Source organism: Nasonia vitripennis (genome assembly GCF_009193385.2).
Source record: "Nasonia vitripennis strain AsymCx chromosome 3 unlocalized genomic scaffold, Nvit_psr_1.1 chr3_random0001, whole genome shotgun sequence".
NCBI lineage: Eukaryota > Metazoa > Arthropoda > Insecta > Hymenoptera > Pteromalidae > Nasonia > Nasonia vitripennis.
This window is the reverse complement of record NW_022279620.1, coordinates 428,412-438,912: the sequence shown is the minus strand read 5'-3', so window position 1 is coordinate 438,912 and position 10,501 is coordinate 428,412. Positions and strand designations below refer to the sequence as shown.

The window sequence follows — 10,501 nt, the reverse complement described above, 5'->3', positions numbered from 1 at the left end:
TATTGTTTGTGGTAAACATTTTTCAAAAAAATACGTTGCACTTTGGAACGCCCTCTGTCACGTCAACGCAAAACAGCGCGATGCCTTGATACGGACCGCTGATAAACAGCTCATCAAGTGTATCTGCGAGTGCGCGCTCAACGTCTTACACGAAATAGTCGAGATCAAGGAGTGCGAAAAACATCGTCTAAAAAAGCACAAACGCGTCTTGAGAAAATTTATCGAACCACCAACAGCCGCTCGGGGTAAGGTAGCCGCCGCCGCCACCGCTGGTACTTGGAAATGTCGAAAACGCACTATAATTCAGAAAGGTGGTTTTTTCTTACCACTGCTTCTCAAACCGCTCATCAGCACGATTTTTTCAAAAATTTTACACTAACATGGAGCACGCCAGAAAAATGATTGTTGTACCGGAGACGATGGCCGAGCGTTTACAAAACACCGCCCAGCTTACGACTGTTCAGCAGCAGCAGCAGCACGCGATACCAGCACCACCAACAACCGAGGGCAGTGTACAAACGCCTGGGGATAACTTATCACGACTAGACGCGGAAATGCATGAGATTCTTAATTCAAAAAAATTTATCAGTGAAGAAGAAAAGTGTAAAAACTACTTGCAAGCACTGCGATGATTTCTGTTCTTCAAGGAAAGCGAACAACTCGAAGAGCCTCGCGATGAGAATCTCGCGACACAGCTGTCGGAAGAAACTATTATCGAAAGTGTGCCAAAAGTTCATCAGAAAAAAGTACTCTTGCTGCCTAAATACTGGCAGGCTAACGAGTCCGATCGGCTCAAATGGAACAACACGGGTGGCGTTATCATAGACGGTAGTCTCGTGCCTCAATCGAATATAGCAGACTTACTGAGCGATATATTGATAAAGCCAAAAAAAGATACCCAGTACGATCCGCCCGTTGGATAATTTCAATTTGCAAAGTTTATCGCCAGTTCCGAAAAGCCGAATGAATTCGTCGAGAATACGCATGTTTCAAAAATGATTAGACAAATATCGGATCGAATAAAGGTGGCGAAGCGCAAAAGTACGGATACAGTAGCCACGTCTCCGCCGCCGAGTAAAGTCAGACACGAGCCGCGACCGCCAAGACGATCGGCTCGTGAAAAAAGATGGTTAAATCTGCTGGTATGAAGTTTGAGAAACAGTATTATGATCCAGGACACGAGGCCGGTTACGCCGGTGCTCGAAATCTCCTCCGTGTCAATACTCGAGGCAAATCTTTAACCGACAAAGAAAAGAATCGCATCTACGAGTGGCTCAGCAACCAGGACACGTACACACTTCATCATCCGATACGCAAAAAATTTTCAAGATTGCACTATAACGTCACCAACATTGACGACGTTTGGGAGGCAGATTTGTGTCAATTAACCGCGCTCAAAGAAGCGAATGACGGATTCTGTTACATACTCGTCGTCATAGATGTTCTCAGTAAATTTGTAGTCGATCCAAGGGCACCTTTTCGAAAGGGTTCGAAAAAATCTTTAGCGAAGAAATTTTCAAAATCAAACGCGTAACTCAGCGGCAAGGTACACATACGAATTGGAGGATCTCAATGGTGAAATCATGGACGGATTTTTTTACAACGAGGAATTGGTGTGCGTAAGCGCTGCTCGTATGCTAACTGATCAAGAATTCAAGATAGAGCGTGTAATTAAAACCAAGGGTCGCGGAAATAAAAAACAATTGTTTGTCAAGTGGCTGGGATATCCCGATAAATTTAACTCTTGGGTAAAAGCGAGCGATATCAAAGGTGTTTAAAATATGGATAACGCGGACGACTTTTATCTCGTGCTACCGAGTAACAGCAGCTTGGTCTATTTTCCCGATAACGCGACAACTTGTTTCAGCACGCATCTGTGCCGCGAAATAAGACTGACAGGAGATTGGCACGTGGGCCTAGCCGAAATCCATGTGCCGCGCACCGTTATGCACATTCAAGAACCCGAGGCGTACTACACTTTTAAACTTGGCAGTGAGACCAGCAAAGACGGCGATCAGTACTACAATTTTCCTCATGGAATATACGAAACTGTGAACCAGCTGGCCGAAGAATTGAACAGAGTACGAGATATTCGCGAGCATCAATTTCTCGCACCAACTGAATTTCAGAAAGGCTACTACACCTTGAGTTACTTTACTTGTAAATGTAAATATCCTCGTTATACAACCTTCAATGAAAAAATTCGACGCGTATTTGGATTCGAAGATGCCGTGCACAGACAAACGGGCACTTTTGTAACATCGAATTTGGGTATAAGCAATAACGTGGGTAACAGACCTGCCTCTTTGGCACGCGCTGTGCCCGATCAGCTTTACGTCTATACAGACATATGCACACCGTACACGGTCGGCGATACGCAAGCAGCACTTTTGCGCATAGTCGCTTTTGAAAACTCAAAGTACAACTCTTTCCAAAATATTGTTATTGATATAAGAGATCAGCACGGTGAAAAAATACCATTCGAGTACGGGACACTGACGGTTACGCTTCACTTTAAGCGTAATCTGTAGGCATAAAAATGAGTCATTATATTCATTACTACAACGACCAAGTCGGTGTCGGCGCCGGTGTAAAATCTGTATACACCGGAGCGACTTACCAACGAGGTTCAGGTATTGGAAGCTTTCTGGGCTCGATTTTTCGTCGAATAGCACCTTATCTCGCGCGCGGTGCCAAAGCGGTCGGCAAAGAAGCTGTTCGCGCGGACCTGAATGTAATCGACGACGTCGCCAATAACGGTGCTAATTTCAAACCCTCAGCGGTCGACTGAAAGAGTCGGGTAAAAATTTAAAAAGAAAAGCAGAAAACAAGCTTGATCAAATGATGATGAGCGGCAACGGTTATATAGGTCCTGTTGACAAGCGCAAACGGCAGTCGAAGAAGAGCCGTGCACTGGTACGCAACGTGCGTCGCAAGGCAAAATCAAAAAAGCGAGTAAGCAAAAAACCAAGCAAGAAATTAGAACGCAAAAAGAAGAGAAAGAGGCGGATCAGAAGTGTGACAGGTATTTTCGGTCCTAAAAATTAATAACAATGGCGTATCTACACGCGTGCAGCGGCGAGGGAACGAAGAGCGAGCTAGATCTCTTTACTCTTCCTCTCACTCAAACATCCATCGAAAGTAGCGCTTATCTCTACTACAAACCCATTTCGTCGCTCAGCGACGATGGTGACTCACCCTTGGAATTTTTAATTCCAAGTTCAACCGATCACTACATCGATCTCGCGCACACCATGTTGCACCTGACCGTTCAAATACTACCAGCTAGTGATACACCCAGCGAAAATCTCAAAGTTGGCCCAGTGAATAACTTTATACACTCAATGTTTGATCAGATTGACATATTTTTCAATCAAAAGTTAGTTTCACTGCCAAACAATGCGTATCCGTATAGAGCCTACATAGAAACGCTGCTAAATTATGCGGCACTTGCTATGCGCTCTCATCTCACGTCTGCTTTATGGAGCATCGACACCGCCGATGCCATGGATGCTGCGCCAAATTTAGATCGTAAGGCTGATGGTGCGAATCAAGGTCTCATTAACAGACAGTTTTTTACAGCTGGTGGCAAGGCCGTTGACATGATCGGACATTTGTATTGTGACGTTTTTAATCAACCGAAATTCCTGATCAACGGTGTAGACGTGAGAGTAAGATTGGTCCGTAGTAAAGACGCCTTTTGTCTCATGGACTGGTCCGACAACGGAAAATTTTCGGAGCACATCAAAGAGGCCATACTGATCATGCGTAGTGCCAAGATAAGCCCGGGTATTTTACTAGCGCACGCGAACGCTCTTGCTAAAACAATAGCCAAATACCCGTTAACAAGGGCCGAAGTTAAGTCGTTTACGCTGCACAGCGGTATACTTGGCGACACCCTGGACAACGTTATACTAGGACAGCTACCCAAAAGGATCATCCTGGGCTTTGTTAAAAATTCCTTCAACGGCAATAGAAAGCTCAACCCTTTCAATTTTCAACACTTTAACATAAACTTTATTTCGCTCTACGTGGACGGCGTTCAAGTCCCCAGTAGGCCGTTGCAGCCACGCTTTACCGGTGACCATAAGCTGTACGTAGACGCTTATCATACGCTTTTTTCCGGCACAGGTATACATTACCTAAACAAGGGTCTCAATATCGATCGTTACGGTTATCACAACGGATTTTGCCTGTTTGCTTTCGATCTGACACCGGATTTGTCAGCGCATTTTACCAGCCATTGGAATCTCGTTCGCTCGGGGTTTCTACGCGTTGAGGTGCGTTTCGCCGAAGCTCTAACGGAAACGCTAAACTGCATTGTTTACGCAGAGTTTAACAACGTGCTCGAAATCGACTCGAATAGACAAATTATAACGGACTTTAATTCCTAAAGTGGCTGGGTGGTGGGAGAGAGAATAAAAAGGTATAAGAGTTCTGACGCTGTATATCGTTGACTCAGTTGATCGACGTCGGCAGCAGCAGCACCCGATACATTCACCATGGATGACGATTACGTGATAGAACTTCAGGGCTTCAGGGACAAAGAAGACAAGTTTTTGCCCAAAGAAGTGGCTGTAGTTTCTCTGCAAGAACACGTCATTTCTCATTGGGTGATTTTTCCACCGCACGAATTTACCGAGTTACCCTGCTCCTTGAGGATCGCCAATGACTATGCAGCGGCGCGACATTTTGGCATACACTGGTTCGAGGGCGATATAACACTACGAAAATTACACTATCACCTGTATAACCTTGCTAGAACGGCTAAAAGAATATACGCCAAGGGCCTTGAGAAAGCACGATATTCCAATCTATAACGACGCGCAACGTCGAGAATCTCGATGATTAAACGACAGCTGGATTCGGTGAACTGCAGAGACGCTTTAAATGCCCGCAGGTGTGCAGCTACCATGGCTGTCAGGCAGACACCTATAAAAGATCGTACTGTGCACTCTTGAGAGCACAGATACTACAAAAGTGGATCCATTCACAAGTGCCCAGTAAAATATTGGAAAAAATACAAGAGACTGGCACCGATGTATTTTATCAAGCTATTCAAAAGCCTATGTGGTCTCAGAGAGGTAACACTGTGCAATTTCGAGGAAGGGACGTGGTGGACAAAATCGACAGCGACGAAGACACCTGCCGCAGCGACGACCACGAATACGCGAGTAACGACACCGATTCATCTACAATAAAAAATGAATACGGCCGAGATTATGAGAGCCCTAGAAGGCTTAAAAGCCCGGACAATCGGGGTTTACGCTGCAGATCGGATACCGCGGGTGCTGATGACGCCAGCAGCAATAGTGTGTAACACCGATGATCACACTAAACCAGGAACACACTGGGTAGCTATTTACATTGACAAAAATAGATTGGGCACGTATTTCGACAGTTATGGCCTGCCACCGGTATCAAGACATCATATAGAACGCCTACGTAAGAACTGTAAATATTTTCGCTGGAATACAAAAACTCTTCAAAGCATCGACTCGATTTGCTGCGAACAATACACTATTATGTTTTTATATCACATGTGTTGCGGTACGAGACTCGGGACATTTTGCCGCTTATTCTCACAAGACACTTGGCAAAACGATACCCTTGTCGTCAAATTTTATAAAAAGATTCGCAATAAACTTAAATATAAAAAATGTAAGCGAGCGTCTACATTTGCCGATGAGCGTTCTCTAGGCTCAGGACCATGTAATCAAGCGTGTACCTCTAGATTAAGATGTGTTTGATGTATTTATAATCTTGAATAAAGAAAAATATTAAACGTAATATAAATGTGTTTTCATTCTACCTATGCACATGTATTCCTTTATTAAGCAGTAACGAATTTTGCTTTTCTAAACAGACGGATGTCGTCCGTCGTACTTTTCTCAGATGAAAGATTTATTTTTTATTTTTAACAGCCAGTTTGTAACGTCCTTACGCCGTATTTTCAACAACCGTATAACTGTTGGACTACGAAAGGGTAGTGGGGAAAATTGTATTAAAGAGACGACGGCGGTCGCGAGATTTCATAGTAGCATCGAGACTCTCTGACTGTGCACTTGTACGCTATAACAACTTTTTTTTTACAAGTGAGATAGTACCGTGAATTTTTTTTGTGCTTCACCATGGGGAACTGTCAAACACCCGGCAAACGTAGTCCGACTGCTGAATTTCCAAATCTACTGCTGTCGACGACCTACGCACTCAACAAATCCAACTCAAAGAGAGTCTGCATCGGCCTGGAGTACAGTGATGGGTACTATCATCAAGTTATTAAACTCACAAGTAGCGGGCCAATGTACAAAAACATAACTCTTGACGAAAACAGCTGGATTCTTTTAAAAGATCAGTTTGACGCTATAACAGCTTATTTGAACAATTCTTATTCGTTTTATCACGAATTTGGACACCCGGTTAAGATCTATCTTACAAATCACGACTTAAACTTTTCAACCGCGTTCGGCATCAAGTCAATCACAATCGACGAAAGGCGTAAAAACACACAGCCAAGCGAAGAAGGAGAAATCGCTCAGCCGGTTTGTAAAAAAATGAAAACGTCCAACCCACCGGGTATAGTAATGCAACACCCAACATTTGAAGGACTCCGTCACATAGTTCACTAGTCGATCAACGTTTGGATGCTTTGAAAACTCGGTAAGGTAAACCGTATCTACGACTACGTTCTCGAATATTTGAAGACTGCTCTGGAAGCCGAAGAACCACAAAACATTAAGAACATTTTGACAGATTTCAAGGAATTTAAACAGTTTTATTCGAGACATAACATCGCCATAGAAGGCTTTGTACTGGATAAAATGGTCGACGATAACAACGACAATTTTAAAGAGCAATATTTGAGAATTGTATTATCCGAAATCCTCGTGTCCGGTTTACCGTTCATCGCAAAAGATGTACTAAATTATGTAAAATTTGCCTAAAACTTTAACCTCTTGCGTACACCATGTATATACTTTCCTGAATAAACTTTTAATACATTAAAAAAAAGAACATTTTATTATTATTCACCATCACATCTTTCCTTATTTATACCGCAACAATTATTAAAGCTCCTTATTCGGCAATCAGCCAATGCGCAAGATGGGTGTATGCGCAGGAAAATTAGCGTTAGCGCGCTCGAATGACAGTGGGGTAAAAAAAGACTGTTATAGAGTGTTATAAAAAACGACACACTAAACTAGAAACATTTCGTAGAACCAACAGAACAGATAATTTAAACGAGAGGATTGACTTTGACAATAAATATTTACCTATCTGGAGATCGTAACGTTTTTCCCTCTCTTTCCAACTATTATTTTACCGCTATAAATAGCGCCCGATAAGCGTCGTGTCTCACTTGGAGACGACTAGGCAACCACGATGGGTCAGGAGCACAGCCCAAAAAAGACCGGCTATAAGCCACTCATCGATGATAAGAAAACCCAAAAGAAGGAAGAAAAAAACGCCTTCAAATCAATTACAGAAAAATACTCTACAAATACCGGATCTATACCCGAAAAAAGGGTTATAAAAAATTATAATTTATATTTTATAGAAACCATCGGCCCTTTTCAGGACCACAAGAAAATCCATACGTATAGAACAAACGCACACACATGAAATTGGAGAACGCAAATATAGCGCTTCTACACCATGTCAGCCTCAAATAAGGACATATCTGTTGCATTATTTAATGTCCACTTAGCAACAGGTACACCTTATCTGCCCCTCGAAAAATCAAAAATGCCCTACACCATAACAAACCCCCAAGCCGAGAGAGAGATAACGAGCTAGAGGGGGATGTACGCTATACCGGCCTAGGCCCCAAAGCCGAGGGGAGGGGGAAAATCAATAACGCCTGTCTCGCTATATGGCCCTTCTTACTACTATTATCCCTCACACACTGGCACAAAATATTTTGCGCTTGGTTTTTCTTATGCTATATTTTTTATTTGTACAACACGATGTACAGCAATAAAATGTCTGGAACGTAGACTCCTTCGACATTATGTATTATTTTAATATTAAAATTTTTTTTATTCCATACATAATTCTATAAATTATTTGTACTTTTTATTTGATAGATAAAATTATTTTCCTTAACACTTGCATGCAAGTCAATGACAAACTTCTTATTTCGCGCGTGAGAGGCATTTACTTCCGCTACAGCGTCCTTGCTTTCGGAACCCTCGACTCCAACTTGTGTTCAAATCTCACCTTCGTTAGGAATAGCCCCCCTCCCCCTCCCATAGTTGCATAATATACTATTCCTTAACACGCGCAAGAAAAAGACCCGTTTTCATGCATCTAAAGTGAATGACAAGTTTCTCATTTCGAGCCATTCCCACCCGTTGTAGCGGAGGTTTTCAGTTATCGTGTAACAGAGAAAAGCGTGTATTTTTAGTATTTTATCTATTTCTCGATATCAAATCAATGAAATCACTTAAAATCTCTTACTATTTGTATTATTTTCTCTCTCTCGCTAGCATAGCTATAATTGATTAATGGTTCTTAAATGAAATATCGCCGTAAAATAAACGCACATGCAAGACTGAAAATTTTGTTTTTTATAAATTAATAAAAAGAGAAACCGAAAAAACGAGCCTTGGTAGATTAATATCCATTTTATAGCAGTTGAGATAAAAATGATGCAGTTTTTAGTTAAACCGAGTATTCAGGGTAAAAAAATTAATTTTATACCTTAATATCTTTGAAACTAACTAGTTTCGTAAACAGCCCAAAGAAACGGATTAAGGTGCTTTATAATGTTAAATAAATCCAAAATTTGAACTTGAGTTTTCAGTTTTTGGTGTTTTTCTATGGATCAGCGCCATAAAAAGACTCAAAATTAATGTGCTGTTTGTATAGTTCTAATAATCTTTAATAACCATCATTTTTTTTTTTAAAGTTTGAGGTTTACTTTTCGAGTAACAACAGTTTTATAAGATTGCACCTTATGGTGTATTAAAAAAGAATAACGCACGATAATATGAATTCTCCGCGGTTAAAAGATAGGTCATTTTATTTTCTTTTGAGTACATATTTAGCAATTTACTCTTATTAATTTTTCAATAACTTTTAATAACTTAATAGCAGAAAAAACTGAACTCTTAAAACTAAAAAATCTCTATAAAAAAATGAGTTTACAAAATATAAAAAAGGACTTATTTCTATCATTTTACAGTAAAAACAATGAAAATGAGACTTCGTGGCTTAAAATCAACTTAGTAAAAGCTGACATACAGACGTATATACACGAACACATACATACATCCATACGGACATTTTCTGAAAAAACTATTTTTCGACTTAAAATGCACCAGAACACACTTCTAACGTGTTTTCACAAAAACTTCAAAAATCACTATTACAAAGCCTACCTTAGGAAAGAAGCAAAAAGCTAATCTAATCTAATCTTTATCTTGTCCCATTTACGACTGCGGTTGACGGCACCGTTTGCTATGTTATACCCTTACGAAAATAATGTGCAGAGATTTCTGCACAGACCTCTGCACAAAATTTGGACCATATCCTTTTCATTTCCAGAATATTCTTGAAAGCAAAAATAGTAACACCCATACAGGCACTCATTATATTACTTTTTGCTTTTAAGAATATTCTGGAAATTATACGGTCCAAATTTTGTGCAGAGATCTATGCAGAAATTTGTGCAGAGATCTATGCAGAAATCTGTGCAGAGATCTATGCAGAAATCTCTGCACGTTATTTTCGTAAGGGTATGGTCGCACGCGTTACAAGTATGTCATCTTTTGTTTAAAATTTTGAATGTAATCAAGCATAACATAACATGCATTGATGTTTCTGTGCAATTTTATATTGTGCTCCTGTACATTGTTTCTAGGCATGGTTATTATATCATTACAGATTTTATCAAAATAATGAAAAATATGTCTTTATTTCCAGCGGTGCCACGAAGATGACATAGCTATGCTTTGTTACTTACTTCCTGACGTTTACATTGAGTTTCCAAACGTTGCTCTTGGAAATGTCCAACTTCTTCATTTAGTGGTTTCCACCGTTGATTCTTTACAGTTGCAAGATTTAATTTGCCAGATACTTCAAGGACACTTGAAAATGTTGAAAAAAGATTCTTTATTTTCGTTGTTGTCGGCGAGTTTGAATTGGGAAACCTTTGAACAATACTGTTTATGGCAACTTATATTTGCTCATGATTTTCCAATTGAAAATGTTTTACCTATTTTACCTAAGCTGCAATTTCACGATCACGCCGAAGCATTAACCTGTATTTTGTTAATGCTGAAAAAAGAAAAGTAAGTAAATGACTTTGTAAAAATAAAATTGTACAATACTTACATTTAATCTATGTAATTTGTAAGATGTTATAATACATAAAAAATTACACAATATCGTGCAAGTAGGGGGTAAAAGCAACTCTCTCCTTGTTGTACACCGTACTTTTTTTTATTAGTGCATGAATTGGCCATTTTTCATACCTTAAGAAGGAATAGGAAATTCG

The 10,501-nt window shown here is 40.3% G+C and overlaps 2 protein-coding genes across 2 annotated transcripts in view; both read left to right on the top strand.

The window, feature by feature from the left end:
- The first annotated feature begins 3,053 nt into the window (after positions 1-3,053).
- LOC107981826 (uncharacterized protein F54H12.2-like) lies at positions 3,054-4,394 on the top strand. Its single transcript, XM_031925580.1, has one exon. It carries the CDS (start codon positions 3,054-3,056, stop codon positions 4,392-4,394), a length of 1,341 nt encoding a protein of 446 aa, XP_031781440.1.
- Positions 4,395-9,908: 5,514 nt separating this feature from the next.
- LOC100116508 (integrator complex subunit 3) overlaps positions 9,909-10,501 on the top strand; it is a 61,917-nt gene continuing 61,324 nt past the window's right edge. The window contains exon 1 of the mRNA XM_031925579.1: positions 9,909-10,295. Within this exon, the coding sequence (XP_031781439.1) occupies positions 9,952-10,295 (344 nt within the window). The 5' untranslated portion in view covers positions 9,909-9,951. The remainder of the gene's footprint in view (positions 10,296-10,501) is intronic.